We start from the raw sequence: 24,837 nt of genomic DNA, 5'->3' as shown, positions 1-24,837 counted from the left end.
CACCCCCAACACCCCAGCCAGGGTAAAAGGGAAGACTGCGACATGGAGCCTCCCCCCTTCCACCCCACCAAAGCCACTTGACAGCAGCAGCATGTAGCTGCCAGCTTGGCTTTACCATGGTTGGAACTGGGGCAAGGGGGTAGGGGGGCTTCGTTCCCACCTCTGCCGCATGGACCCAGCCCAGTTCCCTGCAGTTGGGGTAGCTGGGGGGGGGCAGGGCACATGGCAGAGGGACTCCCTTCTCCCCCGGCCCAGCTGCACAGGGCAGAGACAGAGCTTTTTCTGTTTTTTCTCTGTGACAGCCGAGGGAGTGGGGGGGCTGGGCTGGTCCAGTCCTCACCTGCAAGTACCAGCCCAGCCCCACAAAGGCCCCTGAGATGTGGGCAGAATCAACTGAAATTAACTCTCAATGAGAACCTGTACACAAGTTTGCTAATGTGCTCTGCCCTAGAGCGCCTTCATCTGATACTACACTAAGTGAGGTTTAACTTTTCATGAGATCCACCATTTTTAAAGCACTCTGCAGCCCTGAACATTTGTTATGTTTGGCTACAGAGCACTTTTGGCAGCCTCATTGCATGAAAAGTACATCTTCTGTACACACCCATAGACATCTCCGAGGCATACTACAACAGAAGCCCAGACATAGTGGAATTACAGCTGAAATTAATTTGACCCATTATGTAGGTTACTGCTTTGTTCAATAATGCAGAATGGATAGTAACATTTACAGTTGCCTTGTCCAGAAACGGTTGTTCTACATGGGTAAAAGTCCTTGCTGTTCTCACATTCATACAGGGAGCAGAGTTAACATTTTTCTTGTATCCTTTTTATTGAAAGGTAAAAGATCACCAGCTCTAGTGGGTATCCCACAGTCTGAGCGTTCCCCGTGTTATATGAAATACTTGTTCAAATGAAAAAGTGAGAACTTTTAAATAACACCCACTGGACTTAGTCATTACTTTAAGTTAATTTTTGTAACTTTAAACTTTGTTAAAAGTTGTTCTGAGGCTTTTTACAAATGGCTCCAAGAAGAATTTTGGTCCATATCCAAACATTCACAAAGAACAGGGACATTAAGGTGGATGTTTTGGTACAAGGCCAAGAAATACTATTCAGTCAGAACTTCCACAAAGACTGAAGAACTTGAATCTTGTGTTCTAATTTGTGCCTACCTTTAGTTTTTTATGTTTAAGAGGGTTGGAGATGCAGTGGAAACAGGAAGAAATGAAAATTTATATTGCTGCAAACACATCCTTCTCCTTTACCATCAGCAGCCTTGCACATCTATTGCATGCTTGGTGTCTAATCTGGTATCCCAGAATTATTGGTGTTCTCAATACATTCTCTCTCTCTCTCTCTCACTGTTAATTTAGCACTGTGCCTGACAGTGGAGAGTATTTAATATTTGCTTACCAAGTAGTTGGAGAAGTATGGCAATTACATAAAAGTATGGTGAGCTGTAGTGCAACAAAATGACTGAAAAAGTAACTTTACACTTTTTCTTCCCCTCTCTCTAAAATGTAGACTGGTCTAGAATTTCCTTATCCACTCTCTACTGAAAACATCAGGTGGTTGCTTCTTTATATTATACTGCATGTATATCCCAGTCTCACACAGTGCAAACTCAGCAAGTACAGTGCTGAAGGTTTCACATTATCACTAACACACTTGGAAGTTAAAATTTTCAGGACTGATGTAAAAGCCTAAGTCCCACTGACATTCACTTCTGAAAATGGGGCTCAAGCCTTTTTGTAAATGTTACCTATGTACACTGATCCATGATAGATGGAAGCTTATGGTTGATTATGGGGAAACTGTTAACCTGGATCTTGTTTCCCTATCTTTATTTTTGATGCAAGTCTGTGTGCTAGTATTTTGCTTGTTCAGGGCATGTATAAACATGGCTAAGTTGACTCATAGACAAGTCAAATTTGATAGGCTGTGGGTGTGTCTACACATCACCCTACGGCAACGTTGCTACAGCACTATGCTTTAGTACTTCCTTTTGGCAGGATGGGTGGTTACTGTGCCATGCACACAGCGCATGGGTAGCTTCCACTGCTACGTCGCCATAGTGACGTGCCATACCCAGGAAGCACACTGCTATGGCTACATAGCTGGCAATCATGTGTAGACACACATTATCACTATGTCACTGTAGCATGGCATGTGTCACTGTAACACATCACTACATCACCGTAGGGCAACGTGTAGACGTGCCCTGAATGCAGAGGTGAATCTTAAAGTTTTGTCAGTGCGCCATAAATGATACATCTTTATAGCCTAATAAACCAATGCAAGATACAGTATTCTCTTTAGAGCTTTCTGCTCTAACAGGTAGAAAAGTTCAATCAAGCACGATTGCCAAATATTATATAACAAGTTGCCTTAATCCAACTTGTATGCTGTATGTGCAATAAGGTTGTGTAAAAAAAGTCTTGGGAATAAAGTCTAGGATAGCTTTACTGGCCTGGTGATAGTGAAAAAGATTGCTTGGTTTTAAAGGCTTTGGGGTGCTGACTGATGCAGTTTGTATACTTTTCATACCAACAAATAAACACAGGATTTTTATATTTTAAAGAAATATAATGATGTGTAGGAGGAATGTGGGGGAATTCAAGGAACAAAACAACATCACACTTGTAGTGACAGCGACAAAATAAACAAAGGACCAAAGGCTCAATTCTGTACCACAGCATAATCACACTGAAATCACAGAATGAGTCCCTATCATTGCTCCTCTAGCCCCAGTTATCATTTCAAAGCAAAGCATTGAAAAATAGTCATGATCAAGACCTAGCTCATACATTATTCTCCCGGTTTTTGTTTCATTGCAAACAGCAAACTTGGACGAAGCTTGCCAGTGTTCATGAACATGAACTTGGTGACCAGAGTGGCTCATATTTCCAGGTCTGCATTATGGGCACAATCCACTACAGTGCTTCTCTGACAGAACATTAATTTTAGCAATATAAGTTCATGTACACATTTCCTCTAAGGTAGCAGAGTCCTTGATTTCTGCTGCCAGTGTTACAGCACATCTCCATGCAAAAAAATATGACAGCAGGCAGAAGGTATGCATAGACACTCCCCACATTGCTGCCGTCTTCCAACAGCAATCCTGCACTTCCTCATGCAGACCACTGGACACCAGCCCAAACGCCTCTGGCCAAAATTCAAGTTGATCTGAAGCCCAGTGTCCCCCCCTTTAAAGCAGCCTTCCACTTTAAAAACCTTTTGGATTTCCTCAGCCTTTGGAGCTATATCCAACCCCAGCTCCATGGCAACAGGGAAAAAATGGTAAGTGTACTATGGAGACTGCAGCAGGGATGTAGTCCAGGCAATCTGCAAGGAGCAGAAGCCAGTCCCTGACCACATCAGAAAACTTTCAACAAGCATACCACTAGGTAATCCTTCACAGTAAACATCTGAGGGTGTCCCCTATAATGCTCTTCACTAATGAGCTCTATGCAATCCTAGGTGGAAACTTCATTTTGACCCCTAGCTTAATGGTGGACACCTCCAAGGAGAGTGTATGGGACCATACGGAGAGAACATCAGCAATACTTCAAGGATGACAACCTCTCTGATAAAGAGGAAAGGTGTCAGAACCTAGCCCAGATTACTCCCACCCTGAAAGGCACCAGGGTTTGAGAATTAGGACACACAATACTTGGTGCGGTTCTAGCAGAAAGAAAGCAACAAGGATCAAGAAATGGTACAGCATCTTGTTTCTCCCAGTGAACAAATGGATAGCGCCAGGTACTTTTTCCCTGGTATGTTTCCTTCAACCTACTTGAATTTCATCCTTCCACTTAAAGCAGGATTTTCACAGCTGCTTTATTGATCACCAGTTGTCCTGGCATATAAAAGTAAAAAGAGAAAAGTGATGCAACATTGCTCTTTCCTACACGGGTACATGTTGCAAATTGTTTTTGTTTGGGGGCGGCTGGCTTGTAAACCATTTACTGCTATAAAGAATCTGTAAGAATATGTAAGTGAATCTGCATGTGTGCAAGCACCTTGCAGGTCCAGGTAAGTCTTGCTGGGGAGGCACACTTGTGAACACAGTGTGGCCACAGACTCCTATAATGCTAGGGCATCACCAGCAGAGAGAGGTAGGCAGGGACAGTCATCCTGCTGGGGAACTGGTAGCAAAGTCACTGTCTTTTTTGCTTCAGGCTCCTGTCTTCCATGTGATTATGCTGCCTACTTGGGTATCTTGTTTACCTGGACAGAAATATCCTTCTCATCCTTCAGGACAACCTCCAAAAGTTGTTCCAACACATACTTCCCATCCAGTCCTACAGATTCCTAGGGTTGATGGTCTTATTTTTTCCTTCCGTGCTGTGGCTCAATAACTCAGCAGAGATTATCACAGGGAGTAAGCTGGCAGTGAAGTGACCCAGGCGCTAGCTCAGCAGATATGTATATAGGTAGCACCTGGGTCACTTCACTGCCTGCTTACTTTATATAGTATATATAAACTATTTACATGCACTATGAGCAAGCTTGGGCTTCCCTCCCTACATTCTCCCTGCTTCCCCAGATCCTAACCAATCCTCAGCAGCACAGGAAATTCACTAGGACATCAATGGAATAGGCAGATGACAACAAGCATGACTTGTAATTCAAATGGCATCTGCACCACAGCCCATAGCAAAGTTACAAAGGTTACTAGTTACTGCTAGCTTTTTACCATGGGCTGCTGCCCCAAGTCTGACATACTCCCTGTCTTCAAAGGCATTATGGTGTCCTTGAGTGGGGCTTCTGCTGATAGCCACCTGCTATAAGGGATGAAGAAGTGTAAGAGAAGCACGAGGAAGAATGGGCTTTTAGAGCTGATGCACCAAGCAGATGCTGTGAAAAATGAGAACAGTGGTAGAAGGAGAACATGTTGGCATTTAACCACAGCTCTTGCAGGGAAGGCCTTGGCATCGCACAGTGCTGCTTACTTCCATCCCATAATACACTGGCTTGAAAAGTGCTTTGAGGGCCATTGGGACACCTTCCCACATTGTACTGTGCATTCAGCCAATGCAGATGCTTGTAGGAATGATGTGTGATGCCAGAACAGGAGCAGTGTTACATACATGCTTTGATAGTGGAGTAGTAGTGACTGCTGGTCACCAGAAAAATTCCATATGTGCTAGTCCATATAAGGCCCAAATTAGAAATTTGCACCTCCTTAAGATAAATTAATACAGGCCATTTTTACAAATGATCTAAGGATATCCACAGAGGAGTTTGCACCAGTTTATTTCAGGGTTTTTCTACACTCCAAAAATAATTTGGATTAGGGAAGGGCATGAATTCAAAGTGCAATAGACATTTGTGTATAATTTAATGTGTGGAGATTTTTTTTTTTTTTTTTAAGAGAATCTTAGATTAGGTCAATCCAGTGGATTTAGATAAAATGCAAAAAACAAACAAACCCAAAAACACTCTTACTGTGGAATAAGGATGAGTTGTTCCTGAATAGCTACTATGCTTTAAATGACTACCCCTTCCCCCATTATTCAACAATAACTTTCCCATGTAGAACAGCCCATAATCAGTTTTAAAACATTGATAGACTACTGCAAGTTTGTGTAGAAAAAGCCATTGCTCCTCATTGCCCCCCTTCAAAATGAAATCTGTGGATCTGAAAACAGGTTTAAAACCAAAATAAAAGGATTTTGAAATATATATCAACCTACAGGCTCCAAATGGTTCCAGTTCAAAATACATATTGAAACATAATGGTTTTGGTTTTGTAGTCATGATAATTGGCATTTTTCTAAAAGCCTCAGCTCATGGAGTCATCTGAAGAAATGAACATTTGCCTTTCATTTAAAAATGAAGTTGCTTTCCCTCAGACTTGCAGAGAAAAGCTTGGAAATAGAGATCTGCTAAAAGGGCAAAATCTTTTCCAATATAACCAATCTAATGATTTCTGGTGGTCCACCTCATGCTTTTGAAACATCTGTGGCTGGCATTGCTGCTAAGAGAAAGCAAGCTAATTCTTTGCTGCTTTGCCCCACACGACAGACATTTATACCTCTGCAACCTGACTGCAAATTGGGTATAAAACTCTGCTGTGATATAAGTGAAGAATTTGGATTGAGCAGGCATTTTAAACCCACAATGCAGCAATGTGGGGCAAGTGGAGAGTCAGGACTTAAGTGTCTGCTTTTAAGTTGGGGAGTTTGAGTTTCCTTCTTTAAATTAGTAAGGCAAATGGATGACAATCAGATGGATGCTGTTCAGAAGGGATTTTTCCCAGCACCACAGTTCTAACGACTACTTATTCTCTTTGGGTTTCATCCAAGCCCTGAAAATCCATAGGAGTCTCTCTATTGAATTTAGTGGGTTTGGAATCCGATCCTTTGCTTTCACTTCTGGCCAAAATTTCCAAAGCAAGACAGATACTTAGGGGAGCAGAGCATATCCTGAATCAAGCCCATACATTTTGCAGCGAAGAAGAATGGATTTTCTTAACAAAGCATTGCAAGCCTCTTTGTTTGAGACTGACGCCCAGATCCCCCATTCTGTAACTGTTCGCCCACTGTTCAAATGTCTGCCCAACATTTGGATGCTGGTTCAGTTTAAAGCTAGCCAAAGCCCGTTCTCTATATTTAACGTCCTCCTCCCTTGAAGGACCCGATGACATATAATCTGAACCTATAGGGTAAGTGCCACAGTGCTGCTCTGGCTCTTTCTCCCCTACTGCTGACATATCTCATCCCTCTGCAGGTCTGACATGTTTCCATAGCAACCAGAATCCTAGGCTCTGGCTGCCTCTGGTCTTGCCACCTGTTATTACTTCATCTCTCAAGTGTAAGGAATTGTAGCATGCCCCCTTAATTTGCTGTTCAAAATGCATCTGCAGACGCTGGGAAGACTCAAGAAACAAGAAATTAAAAATAATTAAAGAAAAAAGAGGATGAAGAGGGAGAAGGAAAAGCAGCTGTTAGAAGGTAGGTCTCAGGAAGAGTCTCACTCTAATAGAACAGGAGATGGATTCCCAGCTGGAGATGCACTGACTTCCACCTGGATTATTCCCAGTTTTTAATGAGAAATGGAGAAAGTCATGCAGATAGATTGCGCATTGCACAGACCTGCTAGCTTTTCAGCATCAAACAGAGCTCTGTCCTGGACTAACATCAAATAGATGGCATGATCTGTGGTGCGATGAAGGACAAGCTAAGTGGAGCTCAAATAAATTAAGTTCGCTCTCCACTCACTCCCAGACACACAAGTGTATGTTGCTCTCTCCAGTAAATTCTCCTTGCAACTTCCTCATCACAGCTCATGGGGAAAATACAAATAAAAAATGAGGAGGTGGCCAGACCCTTTGCTAACCAGACAAGCTAGAAAAGCAGTAGCACAATCTAAACAAATGGTTCCAAGCATTTCCCGTTCTCAAAAGAAACTGAATTTTGACTGTGCTGAAGACAGTTTCAGGATAACACCAGAAGCTCCAGCTTGGTTTCCAGCAACTCTGACTGTCTCTCTTTCTCTTTACCCCGCCTCCTGAAGAGCAGCATCCAATCAGAACTACTGCAAGAGACCGGGACAGCTCTGCTAGACCCTAGGAGCCAAAAGGAGTTTTTACATAGGTCAGGAGAAGTAGGGGTATCTGATACCATCTTCATAGGAACTAATATGATCCAGTAGATATATAATTAATTGATGGGCTGGGGATAGTAAAAAGTAGAGATTACATTAATTTTTTTGAATTTTGGGGCATGGAAACAAACTGTTAGCTCTTTGCACTATACAGCAGCATTTTCTACAAATTGTAATCTGCTACTGCTTGAGTCTTCCAGCAAGAGCTATGGAAGCAGAGGCTAAATCCTGTTATCCACTAAAGATACGTAAGATTTGTTGAGCTTGTAATTCTACAGAACACACTGGAATGGTCAGGGAGACTTCATAAATGGGAAGACAGACAAAAAAATGTAGAATATTTTTTTTTAATCTCATGTCCAAGCCAATTGCATGATTTTGAGGGGTCTGACTCGCAGTATTTTTTAACTTTTGGGGTTAGCAATGCAGGACTCCCATCACACCGAGAAGCTTAGAGAGTGATCATGCTACCTGAGGTACAATCTATCCTAGAGCTCCCCTGGGCAGTGCAGCTTGGCACTCATGCAAAATGGGCCAGTTACTTATGGGCACACGTTAATACCTCCAACATGAACAACACTTTGAAGACAGAAATTTCTCCCTGAGGGTTATGTGAATGCATGTTGCCTAATTTCAAACCCAGTCAAATATTTTGGGCTTTAAGTGGGTTCATTTTCTATTTAAGGGAAAAGAGCAGAAAGGTGAAAGAGGAAAAGTGGTTACAATAAATGTAAGAATGTTCCATACAGAGAGCTCTGACAGGAGGGAGAAAAGGATATGGCTTCTATAGACGAAGTGCTCGATCAAATTAGAGCCAGTTTCCTGCAGAACAGTCATAAGCATTTCTCCTTAAGGAGGGCTATTTTCCTTAGAAAATTTCAGCCTCCAGCCATGCCAGCTGTAGAGCTGCTCCGAAGCAAAAGGTCACAATAATTTTTTGTATAATGGACACGTTATTTTTTCACCTTTCTGATCCTCCAAATAGCTGCACTGTTTTTCCTTAGATTTTCACAAAACAGGTGTCAAACATGTCAGCCCCAAAGATTAAGGCCTGAGAAAGTTATGTGCAACTACAAACAGAGGGTTTGGATGAAAATTGTTCTAAAGGAGACATTACTACTTCTGTAATACCGATGGCTGCCTTATATTTTATTTTAAAATCATATTTATATTCATTCCTTTATGAAAACCAACAAAGGAAAAGAAAGACAAATGGAACAAACTAATGAGACAGCAAATCAGGGTAATATACAGCTGCTTTCTGAAAAGGCACCTGCTGTAGGATTTCCTGTAGCAAAGGTAGGTGTTGGAGCATCCTTGCATTCAAATGTAGCTCCTATCACGTCCCCAGTGAGGAACAGTGCTGAGGCAGAGAAAAGGAGGCCTGATGTAGCTTTTCAAATTGATGCTGCTTGTGGAGAGGAACAAACAGCTCATCTCCAACTGAGGGGCTGACTCTCGTCATTTATTCATCCCCAACCCCCTGCATGGATGGAAATAAAAATGTTTCAAAGAAGACTGTGTGGGGGAGCTGGAGGACAGCTTGGAGGCACAGTGAGGTTAGTGCATTAATTTTTTATCTCTGGAGACTGGGTATCCAATTATGCTTGGAATACACAAATGGCATCAGCTGATCTCTGCAGTAGAGATGTGTCCATAACACAAAAACTCCCTAACAAGAAGGTATGGTTGATGGATGCTCTGAACTTGTACAGCAAGTGGTTATACAGGTCAAATTTAATCTTAAAAGAATTGGGAGACTTCACTATCATTATTTGAGCACGTAGCAAGTCTGGAGTGAAGTGCACCATCACAAGAGTACAGAATCCCTGCAACAGTATGGAGTGCCATAGGCAAAGCTGTGCATGTGTGTGCATGCTGTCTGCACAGCATGCTGTTGACTTTAGCCAGTGCTATTAGGTACTTTTTTTTTAATCTTGTAAATTTACCCCAAAGTTTTTTCTTTTTCTTTTTTTTTTTTAATTTCAAGAAAGCATTTTGCCACATAAACTTTTCCATTTATACAGGTGACTCAGTCCCCTTCAAAGAAAAGGAAGATTCGGTCCTTACACACAGCAACAGACTTCCCTGTTCCTCTGGGAAAGATATGAGTTCTATACTATCACATTCATTCATATATAGATTGCAATAGACAGATATCTAGTTAACAAAAATCCCACTCTAGAAGCCTCTCAAAATCTGCAGGTGCCAGCTGCCCCCAAGTGTCGGTTTACAACTACAGAATTGATGCTAGGCATACTGGAACACGCGCTGAGTGGAAGAATCATGGGATAAAGACAGCCGAAGAAGAGGCTTGAAATGATGTGGGACAATTTCATTCTAGTGTCAGGCTACGGGTTGATTTGGTTTTTAAAAGTTCCCAGAATGTCTTTTTCAAGTGTTCATACTTGGTCAACACCACTTTGCAAGCAGAAAGAGTAGCAAATCTACTTTGGCCTGGACAAGTTTGGATTCCAAAGAAGGGACATGCCATGGTATCAAGGAACTGAGCTTACCTGAGACTTAGGCCCCCCTCTACGCATTACAGGTATTGTGCAATTAACTGGTTAATTGTACAGTTACCTTAAAACATACCCAAAGTACTTATTAGACAATAAAAAGCTCCAACCAGCTATAAAGTCAGAAAATGTGTACCAACATTATAGCTGGTTGCTACCGAGCTTTAATTTGCACAGGCAGCAGGGTCTCCCTGCGGCTGAGAGCCCTGTCAGCTGACAGAGCTTCCAGCCACAGGGATGCACCGTGCCCAGCATGACACCCCTGGGGCTAGGGGACTGAAGGAAATACTGAAGGAAGTGAAATGTCCAGGGGAAAAGGAACATCCCACCTGGGCTGTTTGTTGTTCTGCGACAAACCCATCAGAGCCCAGCAGTTCAGATTAAGCTGCTCCTATGCAAATCTCCTTTTTTAAAGTCCCTCAGCAACCCAAGATGGCTTGGGAGTGATAAAGGGAGTAAAGACAGGAAGGCAGGGAGAATAGGGCGGAGGGAAGAGAGAGAGACAGACAGAGAGGCCATCAAGCTGTTTTGCTGGCACCAGTCAGGAGATCAATAGCTGACTCTGGCAGAGACTGTGCTCCAAAGAGGCTCCTTCTGTGCTGGCAAGGCTGTTGTAACTGCAGGTATGGCTATGGGCAGCAATGACACAGGAGACATGAGAGGAGCAGAGGGAGCTAAAATGGAAGGAAGTTCATGCTGCAGCAGACTGCCAAAACCTTGCTGCCCAATCCTTACCTCCTGCAGCACGGCAAATTCCAAACGGCTGTTTGGGATCGGCTTTGCCTTTTCTAAATTGGGCTGCTCGCGTTTCTCGGCCATGTGGCTAAGGAAATAATCAGAGTCTGCTATTTACTGTACTTCTGGCCCTTCTGTTCAGTAGGTTGCGGATTAGCTGTTTGGATTAACATCCCCCTCCCCCTCCCACGAGCCCATGCAGAGAGGATTCTTGAAGCCCAGACCCTGCGACACTGCAGACCTGTCAAATCTAATTCATAACACATGCCCAGCAGTACCTAGGGAAAAGGAAGGATATGATGCTCTGGCTCCCCACCATTTCCATGTACAAGGGGACCATTTAATGACTGTGCATTAGCAATGTGGACAATTAGCATTCACATGGAAGATGAATGGTGGCATAAATTAAATATTGTCAAGTAAGGGAGGGAAGATGTAAGGTCTAGGTGCAGGGCTGTACACAAACAAGCAGAAACAGGGAACAAACAGCCAATCCTGAGGCAGGACCATCAGGAGAGCAATTCCCCAAGCTGACCACGATTTCCCCCAGCACACTTGACGTAGTCCCTGCCCCCCCGCACCCCGCCAGGTGACGGTCAGTTATTGAACAGAGAAATCCTTCCTTTTATGGGTCCAGATCATTTAAGTATATGACTGTGACTATCTGTGTTGGGGGCTGCATGCCAGCAGCTTCTCCCTGCCTCGTGCATAAAACCTCCAGCAGCTCTGGGGAAACAGAGGCAAGAGCAGCCCCTGCTGCACACTTTTCAGAGAGCCAGGCACGCTCCCTTCTTCACTGGCCCAGGTTTGCTGGCTCTCTGAAATGAGGGAGAGTCTTACTTTCGTCCCTCCATCCCAGCTCCCTTTTTTTAAATCTGGTAAAGCTGATGATATCAATCTCTGAACATTAGAAGCATTAGAACTGGGACTGTGCCTCAGCCCCATGTCAAGCTGAATGGTGGGGATCAGCAACCTTTCTTGTCTACCTACTTCTACAGTGCTAAGATCAACACTTAGTAATTACATTTCCTAATACCCCTCCCAAAAAGTATTACAGACTTTATTTCAAGCACAGAACACAAATTTAGAAACAACATACAAAAAAAAGTCATAACAAGTCAAATGATGCCATTTACTAGCCTGCCAGAGCCAGCATTCCTCAGAGCCATGGCAGCTCAGATTTAGCAAAAGCTGGACAAGTCAATTCTGCTTCTATTTTATAGAAGTTTAAAAGATAGTGCAGAAAAGTGACAGACACATATGGATTGCCAAGTGGGATCAGACCAAAGGTCCATCTCAATCAGTAACATCTCTCAAACAGTGGACAGAAGCAGATGTTTCCAAGAAAGGTGAAACCCTTCCCCATTCCCTACTCCCTCATAAGACAATTATGGATTATCCTGCTTAAGAGAGAAATGTCTTCCTAGACCTGGTTTCCTTCTCTTTTTCCAAAGGATGAAATATTCACCCATAAAATATTTCTCATATCCATTTTATTCTGCTATCCATAATTTTTTTCCATAATTACTTTGAAATAAAATGGTATTTCCCATCTGAGGGGCCAAAAGCTCTTTACAAAATTAATTAATTGAATTAATTAAATAAACAAATGAATTTTATCTGCACACTGTGCCTGAATGGGGATGCTGATGATTATTATTTTACATACAGTTAAGCATAGAGACAATTGGGCACAGGAAGGCTGAATTACTACGTAAGACTTTGGGCAAAAGGCAGTAGTAAAATTTGGCTCCCCTGACGCCCTGTCTTGTGTTATAAAAAAAAAGGACAGCACTGGATGCCCCTGCGCTGGCTAACACTGTATCTGCCCCCTCTCTTGGCATCCCCAGAGTAGAGACCCTGTTCTCTTTTCCTGTGTCACTCTCCTTTTAGGTTTGTGCAGACAATATTCTAGGCAAGATACTTTCCTGAACTGATAGTATGAATGTGGAGTTTGAAGTGCAGGAGGTCCTGGGTAGGAGAGAATTTCATACCAAAAAACTGAGACGCAAGTAAAGAACTTTCCTCAAAGAAAACAACAAAGAGAATCCACTAAAACAAATTGTGTGTTTTCTTGATCTCCACACTAATCATAGAGAAGCTGTTTGATGACAGGCAGGTTGGGCACCCCTTCCATTCTCCTTTCTCCTTGTCATCTCCTCCCCACAGGAGCAGTGATAGAAAAGTGACTTGCTGCAGAGATAATGCTGGGTTTTAAATGAATTCTTGACTGACTGAGCTTAGCACTAAGGTGAGCTGCAGCTGATTAGCTTCACTAAACATCCCGGTTCCAATCATTCACAAAGGAGCAGTACAATCACAGGGCCTGGGGAAATGCATAGATAGGGATGGAGGTAACATCCCCCTGAAAAAAAAAACATACTCCATGGAGGAGAAAACAAGGGGACAGAAAAATACTACTCACGTTTGTGATTTTCATTTCTGTGCACAGGTGAGGAGCGTGTCTCCTGCTCCCGAGCTTCATCTCCCTCTTCACTGGCTAGGTGAGTGTGAGCATAATGGTAGCTCAGTCCAGGCCTATTCTTGTAACGCTTGCCACAGACTGGGAAGAGAGAAAACATAAGGAAAGGGAGAAGAGAAGGGAGTCATCAGTACCTTTTCCAACAGCGAGTTTGAAACTGCAAATGTAGTGATGGTGAAAGGTGAGAGACTGACAGCCCTGCACATTGATGTCCTCTACTTACCCCAGATAAGCTTCCCTCATACTATCCTACCTGTTTTTTCTACTCCTGGCCTGGAGGGAGGACCTATGAAGTTGAGGGAACTGTTCAAGTCTCCATGGTCTATCCAGCCCTAGGATTCCCAGCTGAGACTGGTAAGAAGGTTATCCAGCAGATTAAATTAAATGCCAATTGTGGTGCTGGTGTCTTGTGCTATGTACTTCTTACCAACAGGAACTGAACTGAGACCAAAGAAAATTGTTTCCATGATTACTGATCACAGGAAAAAGGAACTGTTTCTAACAGCAAGAGAAGAGAGCTTTTCTTTGAAAGGGTTAAGTCAATTGTTTTCTTTCCAGACATAAATCCAGACACAAAGGTTAACAGTCACTTACTATTTCTTGTTAAAAGAATGTTCAGGAGTGATAATTTTACTCTCTGCCCAATTAAACCTCACATTCATCAGTCCAGTGAATAATGCATTGTGTGATGGAGAATCCTCCATAAAAGTTTTGCTCGGGTTTATCTACATTTTAAGTGCTTGCTTATACATTAAACTTTTTATAGGAATTTATTTGTATTTAGGTTATTGCCTCTAAAAAGACAGTACTTTGCACTTCTCATCTTCAAAGCACTTTAGGTATGTCACAAGTTCTTCTTCACAACAGTTTTTATACTAAGTATTGTTACTGTCATTTAACAGATAGAAGAACTGAGACACAGAAGTTAAGGAATAGTTCCTATACACACTACCAGAAACAATACTTACTACTGTGAGTAATCTCATTCACTTCAGAGATCACCCACAGTAGCCTATACTATTCTTTGCAGAACTGAGGTTGCGTCTACACATGCAATTAGTGTACATCAATAAACTCTGGAGCTTATTATTCCTGAGCTTTTTGCTCCTGGGCATACCATTTGAACATGCACCTGGGAACAATTAACTCCGGAGCAACTGACTCCAGAATTTATTCATGCACAGCAAGTGGAGCTCAGCCGGAGCAGCCCCAGGTGGCAGGGGGCCCTGGGAGTCAGTCTGCCAGCCCAGGGCTGCTCTAACCAGGCTCAATGTGCTGTGGAGGGGCTGGCTGGGCCATGAGAGTGCTAAAGTGTGGGGCTAGCTGCCAGGGAGCCCCAGCACTGAAGCACACTAATGACCCAGTCAGCCAGGTCAGTGTCTACACGTGCACTGTTGCACATGAAAAAACTAAGCAGCAGGATAGTATTTGTATTTACAAGTACTACCCTGCTGTGGAGTTAGTTTCCTGCACCGTAATAGAGGCACACTTGTAGATGCCAAGACATTTACTGCAGAGCTAATTAATCAGCTCCACAGTAAACATCTTGTATAGACATGCCCTGAGTCCTCTGTAATATGTCTAAAAAGAGGAAGCTAATGTCAGGAGTAGGAGTGGAACCCAACATTACCTTAGTCTTTCCATCCATTCTCATTAAGTCAAACTCCATCTAAGGCCTTGTTATAGCCCAAGGGTCAGCAACCCCCAGCATGTATGCCGAGCATGGCACGCAAGGCCATTTTGCTCGGCACACCACCACCAGCCCAGGCTCTAAGCAGCGGCTGCCAGCCACGGAGCCCAGGCTGCTACCAGCAGGAGGTTGGGAGGCTACCAGCCCTGCTTCAAGCAGACCAGGCTCCATGGGCCAGCTGCAGCCAGGAGGCTGCAAACAGCTGCTCCAGGCTCCAGCATGTCAGCACTCCGACACCTTCCAAGGTAGACATTGTGGTTTTTTCGGCACTCTGGCCAAAAAACGTTGCCTACCCTGTTATAGCCTGATGCAGTAAATGCCTCTTAGCTGTTTCACTTGTGTGACTGTATATACATGGTACAAGTTCTATATGACCTTACTTCACCTTTTTCACAAGCTTGAGTCTGACAAAATTGTCATACTCAGTAAAAAAGCTCAAGAAAGGACTTTGTTCATTTATACAGAGATACTCGGTATTCATTGTCAATTTTTGTCTGCTACTCTTTACAAAAATCCAATAGATGATCCACATTCAGAGGGAGATGATATGAAACTGTAGACTACAAACTGGCACAATAACATATTTTATTTTCAACCTATTCTAACTAGCTTGTAAAGTCCCTCAGGGAAAGTACCTTGTCTTATTATAGGTTTGTAAAGCCTGTTCATCTATGACACAATATGAGTAAGATAAATGATTTGTAATGTTAACTCTTCTTGTCCTGCTTCTCCACTGAGCATAGATAAATAACCATATGTAAGATGTGTACCTTGCTCCCATGTAAATAAAAGAAATATTAAAAAGAAAAAAAGTTAAAAGTAAAGCATTGGCATGAGCAGGAAACACACAAAAATGTACAATGAGAAAACAGACTCCAATTCTGTCAGGTCTGACAAGGGAATTCAACCTTCACAACACATTCAGTCCTGGCCTGCTCTGCTCCTAGTACAGACTAGGGGATCAAATGTGATGGCTACCTATTACTCATGAGTCTACAATCTTCTGGTCCTTAAGAGAAGTCAATAATATAGAGAATAATTTTACACTTATGAGAGGCTGTGTACCAGTAATTTGGAGGGAAGCCAATTAATGGTGCAAATCCCTTTAAGTCTGGTGGCAACTACACCCATGAAACAAAGGATCTTTAGGCTCCAAATGTGTAAAACCTAATAGATTCCAAGAATAATGGTGTGTAAAAAGGTTAACGCATGAACACTAAAGTTTCTAGAAAACTGTCTGCGACAAGAGCATTGGTAAAGTGATATGAAGCGTCTCATCTCCAGGTCACTACATCCAATCCAGCCCTTTTTGGTCAAAAACAAGTCACTACTCATATCATTCACTGTTGCTCTACTTAAATGAAAAAACACCGTATATAGTATTTTCTGATATATTAAATATTATATAGACGCAGTAGTCTAACCATAGTTAAGACAAAGATATACTTCCATTTGTGAACTCAAATTTAACTCTAAGAGAAAAAAAAACAAAAAGGTCTTCTCAAATTTTCCAGGTGTAGTTTCTGAATAGCAAGAAATCTTTTCGTCAAGAGTGAAGCAAGTTACATAAACTGTTTCTGTGACAGGTGGATGAGAAAAACAGAAATAAATCAGATTTTAAGTCTTTTTATGGCCATCTCATGTTAAAAAAAACCTGTCTGCTTTCAAAACTTCAAACGGAGTATATGCAAAAGATCTTGGCAAGCTAGTGTATAAAATCAAATCTGAAAGGGGAAAAGGCATGCTTGGGAATGTATTCACTATCAGATTGCAATAATATCCATCAATCCTTGTGAACTTTTGCCAGGGTGCCATGTGACAAATACTGCCATTTTAAAAAGTAAGCTTCTAAGCCATTTTATGGCAATAGGTGCAATAAACTGCAGAATGTTTCAGCTACTCAGAATAAGGTAAGGTAAGATAAGAAACCAGATGGGTTACAGAGATTCTCGCAATTACCCAAAAAATCACAGGGAAGACATGAATACTTGCTAAGGCTGTGCCAGATTCTGTGGCTGGGCTCTTTAGGCTGTAGAAATCCTTATGATAGGTCAGGAGGGCTTCAGCAGGCAACGCAGTCATGGCTAGAAAGGTGATCGGTGGAGCTTTAAACCTGAGTATAGGCCCTGGGGTTCTGTATGTATGGTCCCAGTAGATTGCTTGAAGGCCTTGTGATTTGAATAAGAAGAGATTCTGGAGGTGTTAGAACTGAACCCACAGCTTCTTCCTTGGTGATCAGGCCTTTCCCCGTTATCATGAAAGAGCTCCTAGGAAATTCCAATGGTTGGAACTTCTGAGGTTTCCTATTTCCCAAGGAAGAAAGGGGCCTTACGTCTTTATTCAAGCAAAACAACTATTGGCTTCAGCTAGAGTTTGGAATCAAAACTAAATCAGAACTACAGGATTTTACTGACAAATTGGAAACTTCCCAAATTCTGCCTGCTCTCTTCTTTCACTAGATGGAACAGGTTTTATTAACCTCACATATCACCATCTTGGGAGGTCGCTTTTGTAAAACAGCAATAATTATTATATAATTATACAATATATAACTATATACAGCTTTATATGTAATTATTGTATATGTATATAATTGTAATTAATTAAAATGTACTGGCATAATTAATTATCCATCCCTTTAATTGGGTTGACTTAAACTTTAATTGATTAAAAATCAATTTAGCTTTGATTAATGATTATCCATTGCATCATTAATTGAATACAATTATAGTTATATATATAGATATTTCTTACATAACATATATAATGCTTTCTATATTCAAAGGGTTTTCCAAATATTAACTCATTAATCCTCCCTACACCGCTGTGTGGCAACTTTTATCGTGCTTTTGCAGATGAGAATGCAGTTCAATGATGTGTTCACAATCAGACAGTAATCTATTGTCAGATCTGGATTAGAATTTGTCAGTTCTGAATTTCTAGTCTTGCGCTCAGACCACTTTCATTGCTGCTGAATAGACCTACCAGTAAAGCAATGCATAGCTTTCCTCCTGTTTCCTAACACTGAGACCATTCCTGCATATTGTCTGCGGTCCTTCTCAGGCAACCAGGCCCATTGAAGTCAATGGAAATTTGTATTGGAGAATTTGACCCACACTGCACTCTGGCTTATCCTGTAGATAAATGATGTATTTTGCTTCCCATTAACTGTAACTTATATGAACTTACATCTTTAGAGTAAATTGGCTCACCTAGCCATACAGCAGAGGAAACATCCCAAATTAAAACCGGAGAGGGAACTCTTAAAGCATCAGAATCCACCAGATGCACTTCTCTGACTTATCTTACATTTCTTCCAATTTTTAAGCCTGAAAGTAAGAGGTTACACAACCATTTTAGAGAAAAACTGGCCCCCTTGGAGAAAGTTTGGTCACACCCACAGGGAGCCTCACAAAACCAAGACCTATTCCCATTTCTGTCACTGACAAATTGTGGCACCTTGGACAACTCACTTCACCCCTCCAAGCTTCACTTTCCTCATAGGTAAATTTAAATAAAAATACTTATCCATATTTTTTTTAATGGTTTTGAGATCCAGGGGTCAAAAAGCTTCTTCATCAGCTATTTACTGGCTGCAGTACTCTCATTTTCAGACTGCCACACGTTTGGTCTTTGGCAGGCTGTGAGCTAAGTTGCAGCCAATTCTACTCATACACTTTATACAATCTGTCACCAGTATGAGACAGAAGAAAATAACCCATGTTTTTAGTGGAAACAGGAAATTGGGGGAGGTACATGCATGTCCTCCTCACAGACGCTTATATTTTTCTTCTCCTTTGTATCCTGTCAACTGCTCCTCTTTCTTTCTTTCTTCTCAAGTGGAAGGATATCAAATGTTAAAGCCCTACATTTATCATTGACAGGGAGCTAGTCTGCAAAGTGGTCCCCATATCCAAACACCCCTAAAAAACCCTCTGTTTTTTACTGCTCTGAAATGCAATATCCACTGTTATAGCAGTCATGCATAAAATCTGGAACTTTAAGGTTTCCCTAACATTTCACATTACATTTTCATCTCTATCAATTGAGAAACATTATGTTTGCTCCCTACTGCTCAGTGGCATAATGTTACAACAGTGATTCTCAACCAGGGTGCCACAGCACCTTTTAAAAGTGAGATTCTTTAAAGGGTGTCATGTAATGTTAGCAGTTAGGTGTGCAAACACCTGCACATGATTCACAAAACAAGCCCAGATATTTCAAAGAGGAATCCATAGTATCAAAAACATTCTGACCTGTTGTGGTTTTTCTGAGTTTTTTGCAACAGAAGAATTGCTCTATCATTTTTCTATAGCCATAAAATACTATTTACTCAAATATAAGATGACCCTGATTATAAGACAACTGCCCAATAATTAGATATTATATATGAAAATGTATAAATTTGTTATAATTTTCCAAGAATAGAATCTAATTATTTGAGGTTTGCCTTGAATATGTCCACCCCCCTACAGCAGGGAAAATACATCTGCCGGTGCAGGTAGGCCCCCTGACCTCTGCTCTCCCCACTATCTTCCCCCTACAGCTCCTCCCCCTCCTCCTTACTATCAGACACTGCTCTCCCTACACCTCAGTATTGTTCAGTCCAGTCATGACTGGAACTGGGTGTTCTTGTCCTAAGTCCTGGAATACTAAAAAAATGATATGCCAATGAAGTGTAGGGCAATCTGTTCCTGCTTTACCTCATGAAAGGTGGGGCCACACTAATCATATGTGACAGGCTAAAAAAGGGAGAGACAGAGGATTCTGGGTGAACTTTTTGGGGCCCCATTTTGTGATGTTTGCCAGACAGCTCAGGCTGGTGAACAAACAGGAATCATTGGGAATGGGAAAGAAAGGCGCATCTCAGCTGTGGGAGTACAGTGGAAGTAAAAACGTATTCAATGTAGTGGCTCACCAGGACTTGAAAAATAATCGGCACGAAGTGGGGGACTGTGCTCAGCAGGCCTGAATGCATATCTTATTCAGATGGGCTTTACTAAGTTATCCTTGTGGCTGTTTTGGTTGCTGGCCCAGTTGCCAGCTTGCAGATCTGGCTTGTAAACTGTGCCTATAGGAACAGGTGGATATCTGGCATCCCTCTGCCTCCAGTCCATTTCGTTTTGTATAGGGTCTTTCTTGCCACCTCCATTCTGGATCCCCAAAAGAAAACGCACATGGCCCTCTGGATTCTGTGGGTGACACACTCACCATGGGGAGTGTACACTCCAGCCAAAGGGAGACCATGCACTATGGAATACCCCTGATTCTACAGTGTGCTGAACAAGTTCCAGATTGAGTACCGGCTACAGAAGGAAAGCCCAGAGACCATGTCAAACCACAGGAACATACAGAAGGTAGTCAGCGACAGAGATGGGCTATCGACCAGGAAGCTGCTCCCTGACAATGACTGCCAGGCCGTCTGGGGTCAGATCTTCCACAAGGACCTATGTAAAGACCACAGAGACCTGAACTGGCTCATAGCTCACTGTGCACTCCCAGTGAAGGCATGGAGACACAGAGCAAGGCAAGAGAACAGACCCAGCTGCCCCAGGAAAAGCTGCTGAGGTAAGAATGAGATCATCAACCACCTCCTGTGGCTCTGTCCCTATGCCAAGGGAGTGTGGAAAAAAGGTAAGCCGGCTCCTGGAGGAAGTGACAGGAGTCAGGCTAATGACAAGAGAGGCGGCACTGTACAGATACTTGAGGGGTCCCAGACAACACACTTCGATCGGTTTGTGTCCTGCATCAGGAGCACCTTGTGGCAATGCAGTAAACTCTTGTTGTACAGACACTCTGAGCTGAAGGAAACAGACTGTGTTAAAATTTTCTGAGTGAACTCCAGTCCTACTACTAAAAATTGGTGGAAGAGGATGAAGAAAAAGCAGCTAGCTCCACCTGGAAAACGGACATGTGGCTCAGGCTGTTCAAAGACCCCCAGAGAGGGGAAGTGGAAAAGGAAAACGAAGAGTATAGCGACGCAACTGGACCAGGCTTGGGCCTGCACATAGGATGCCAGCCAAAGGATTTGGAAACATCTGAAGCCACAGGTGGGGTGGAGGATGTTTGTCAGTAGTAGGGCCACTTATGGTTCTTGACTGACTCGTGGGTTTGGAATTGATTTGGCTGATTAGGATTGGACCACAAAAAATTCTCTTCAGAAAAAAAGAAAGAAAAAAAAAGGTAGTTTTCCATCAGCATCTTAGCCTTTTGGCTAAGATGAAACATTTCTGGCATTAAGGGAAATATATCAGGGCTGACTCTGGCCTTCCCAGTGCTGGCCTGGTATTATAGTATCTTCAGGCCCAGTGCCAGTTCCTTCCTGGAGGAGCAACTGTTTTTTCAAGGGCCACGCACAAAAAAAAGGTTCCCATCAGCATCTCAGCTTTTTTTTGCTAATATCAAACATAGCATTTTTGGCCATGTGTAGACGAAATGAGGGGCATGTGTGCACAACACTTTAAAGCAGGCTAAATGCTTTTGCACCACTTTAATGGTGTTGGTGTTTGCACGTGTCAGCAGCATACAGCACATTATTTCCAGCCGCTGTAGGAAATCTGGTGGTGTAATGCACCTTAAATGACTTGAGGCACAGCAAACTAAAACTCCCCTGAGTTTTAGTTTCCCAATTCCAAACCCCTGAGGAGTTTTAGTTTGTTGCCCCTACAGCTGCGGAGCAAAGCACCGGGCTCCGTGCAGCTCAGGGACTCTGCAGGAAGCCCCGCAGGCAGCCTGACAGCAGCCTGGGAAAGCAGGCTTCGCCCAAGAAAAGTGGCGAGCCTGATTTTTTTTTTCCACCCCACCTGGAGTCTGCCTGCCTGCCTGAGCTGCGCAGGGGCCAGGTGCTTCCCTCCATGGCTGCAGTGTCCCCTGGGACCGCCCGAGCTGGGTGCCTGCGGGCGGGTGCTCCCTGGGAGAGGGGGCACCACTGTCATGGAGGGAAACACCAGCCTCACCCCTGGCAGCCCAGGGACCACTCCACACTCTAGCAGCTCACCCTCCCCTCCCCACCACCAGAGAGGCAGGTAAGTCAGCGGGGTGTATGCATGACATGAGGGTTTAATCAGCCCTAAATTAAAGAGGTGTTTTTAAAAACTCACTGCTTCAATTTAGGGCCCCCGTTTTATCTACATACACCCTTAGGCACTAAGGGGTGGCTATGGCCTTCCTGCTGTCAGCTTTTTTTTTTTTGCTTTTGTTTTTTTCATAGACGTTAGAGCTGGACGGGACCTCGGAAGATCATCCAGTCCAGCCCCCTGCCCGAAGGCAGGAAGTCAGCTGGGGTCACAGGATCCCAGCAAGATAAGCATCCAATTTTTTCTTTTTTTTTTCTTGAAGGTGTTCAGTGTGGGTGTTTGAACCACCTCCAATGGCAGGCTTTTCCAGACTTTGGAAGGTCGGACAGTAAAGCAATTCTTCCTTATGTCCAGCCTGAAACACTCCTGCAGTAGTTTATAACCATTCGACCTCATCATCCCTTGGAGCGCTCTGGTGAACAAACACTCCCCGAGATACTGGTGGTCACCCCTGATAAACTTATAGGTGGCCATCAGATCACCCCTGGGCCTGCACTTTTCCAGGCTAAAGAGCCCCATAGCTCTCAGCCTGTTGTCATAAGGTTTGTTTTCCTGACCTCTGATCATGCACGTGGCTCTTCTCTGGAGTCTCTCAAGCTTTTCCACATCCTTTTTGAATTGTGGGGCCCAAAACTGGATGCAGTACTCCAGCTGCGGCCTCACCAAGGCCAAGTACAAGAGGAGAATGACGTCCCAGGATTTGCTTGAGAAGCATCTATGGATGCAAGCCAGCGTCTGCAGGTTTTTCCTCCCAAGGTGGAGAACCTTGCATTTTTCAGTGTTAAACACCATCAGGTTCTCATCCGTCCATTTGCTAAGCCTGTCCAGATCACCCTGGATCACCCTCCTGTCTTCAGGTGTAGATGCTTTGCCCCAAAGTTTCGTGTCATCGGCGAACTTGGCCAGTCTACTTCTGACTCCACTGTCCACATCATTAATGAAGATGTTGAACAATATGGATCCAAGGACAGAGTCTTGGGAGACCCCACTGGTCACAGGGTACCATGACAATTGACTTCCATCAATTACCACCCTCTGCATCTGACCACAGAGCCAATTTCCAAGCCAGCAGATCGTGGTGGACCCAAGGCCACAATTGGCCAGTTTTGCCAAGAGGTGATCATGGGATCAAGAGGTGCCAAGAGGTGATCATGGGTACCAGATCGAAGGCTTTTTTGAAGTCAAGATATATGACATCAATCTCTTCTCCCTTGTCCAGGTGATAGGTCACCTGGTCATAGAAGGAAATGAGATTGGTCAAGCAAGACCTACCAGCAACAAACCCATGCTGGCTATCCCTCAGGATTTTGGCGTCAGCCAGTCCATTAAGGATGGCCTCTTTAATAAACTTTTCTAAGACCTTCCCTGGGTCAGGCTGATGGGCGTATAGTTTGCCAGATCCACTTTCCTCCCTTTCTTGAAGACAGACACCACATTGGCCTTCTTCCAGTCTTTGGGCACTATATCAGAGCGCCAGGAGTTCTCAAAGATCCGTGCCAGGGGCTGGGCTATGATGAACGCCAGCTCCTCGAGTACCCTGAGGTGTAGATTGTCAGGGCCTGCTGACTTGAAGGTATCCAGCCTCTCAAGGTGCTCCTTCATGAGGTCTGCATTGATGGAGGACAGGGAATCTCTCTCACCTGAACCTCCCTGTCCTGTAGTGGGCATGGGTGTCCCATGGGGCTGATGAAGGACCGACACCAAGTACCAATTTGTCATGGCGCAGGGTCCAGTAGGATGGCCATGATCTCCCTAAGGCCCCCTTCCCATGCCAAGTTGGCCCAAAGGGCACCCTCACTTCTTGCCCGCCACATCTTTGATGGAGTATAAATATATGGGAGGCTGCCTTACATCCTCTTGGACACAGTCTGTTGCAATATCTGACCCCGTGGACTTCCGGGCCCCTTGTGGGTCCCGCTCTGCAATGGGTGCTTCAGGGGCACCCTAGCCTTATGGGCTATGTGTGGCTCTAACCACCCCTTTACCACACCCCAAGCCTCGCAGATGGAATAGACTGCATTTAATCAACTTCATAGTTGGTTTTCATCACTAAGCACATGCTGCTTTTGGCAGCAGTTTAGTGATAGATAATGTATTTAATGAGGTTTCATTGTATATGAATGTAAGATGAGGAGAAAAACCTCACCTTCACTTAAAGCTGCCATTTTCTGAAGGACGCCTTGAGTCTAATAAATTTGAGAACCAACGTGTTACAGTATCAGGATGGCAAGATCATAGAAATCATAGAATCAGAAAATTAGGGTTGAGAGGGTCCTGAGAAGGACATCTAGTCCAACCCCTACTCAAAGCAGGACCATCACCAAATAGATCATCCCAGCCAAGGCTTTGTCTAGCCAGGTCTTAAAAACCTCCAAGGATAGAGATTCCACAACCTCTCTGGGTATCCTGTTTCAGTGCTTTACACCCTTCCTCGTGAGAAAGCTTTTCATAATATCTAACCTAAACTTCCCTTACTGCAACTTGAGGCCATTGTTCCTTGTTCTGCCATCTGCCACCGCTGAAAACAATCTAGCTCCATCCTCTTTGGAACCATCCTTTAAGTAGTTGAAGGCTGCTACTAAAGCCCCTCTCAGTCTTCTCTTCTCCAAACTAAATAAGCCCCATTCAGCTCAGCCTGTCCTCATAAGTCATGTTCCTCTGGCCCGTAACCATTTTCACTGCCTTCTGCTGGACTCCCTCCAATTTGTCCACATCCTTTCG

The 24,837-nt window shown here is 43.5% G+C and overlaps 1 protein-coding gene across 11 annotated transcripts in view; it reads right to left on the bottom strand.

Annotated features, from left to right (window-relative positions):
• DPF3 (double PHD fingers 3) overlaps positions 1-24,837 on the bottom strand; it is a 250,812-nt gene that overhangs the window by 57,756 nt on the left and 168,219 nt on the right. For all 11 annotated transcript variants that reach the window (XR_003095651.1, XR_003095652.1, XR_003095655.1 and 8 more), the window contains exon 7: positions 13,294-13,431. Coding sequence is in view for 5 of the 11 variants with exons in the window: in XM_025212014.1 (XP_025067799.1) it covers positions 13,294-13,431 (138 nt within the window). In the remaining 6 variants the exon portion in view is untranslated. The remainder of the gene's footprint in view (positions 1-13,293; positions 13,432-24,837) is intronic.

This window comes from Alligator sinensis, unplaced genomic scaffold, assembly GCF_000455745.1.
Source record: "Alligator sinensis unplaced genomic scaffold, ASM45574v1 scaffold381_1, whole genome shotgun sequence".
In the NCBI taxonomy this organism is placed as follows: Eukaryota; Metazoa; Chordata; order Crocodylia; family Alligatoridae; genus Alligator; species Alligator sinensis.
Note: the sequence above shows the minus strand (reverse complement) of the source record. Positions and strands in the feature narration are given on the sequence as shown.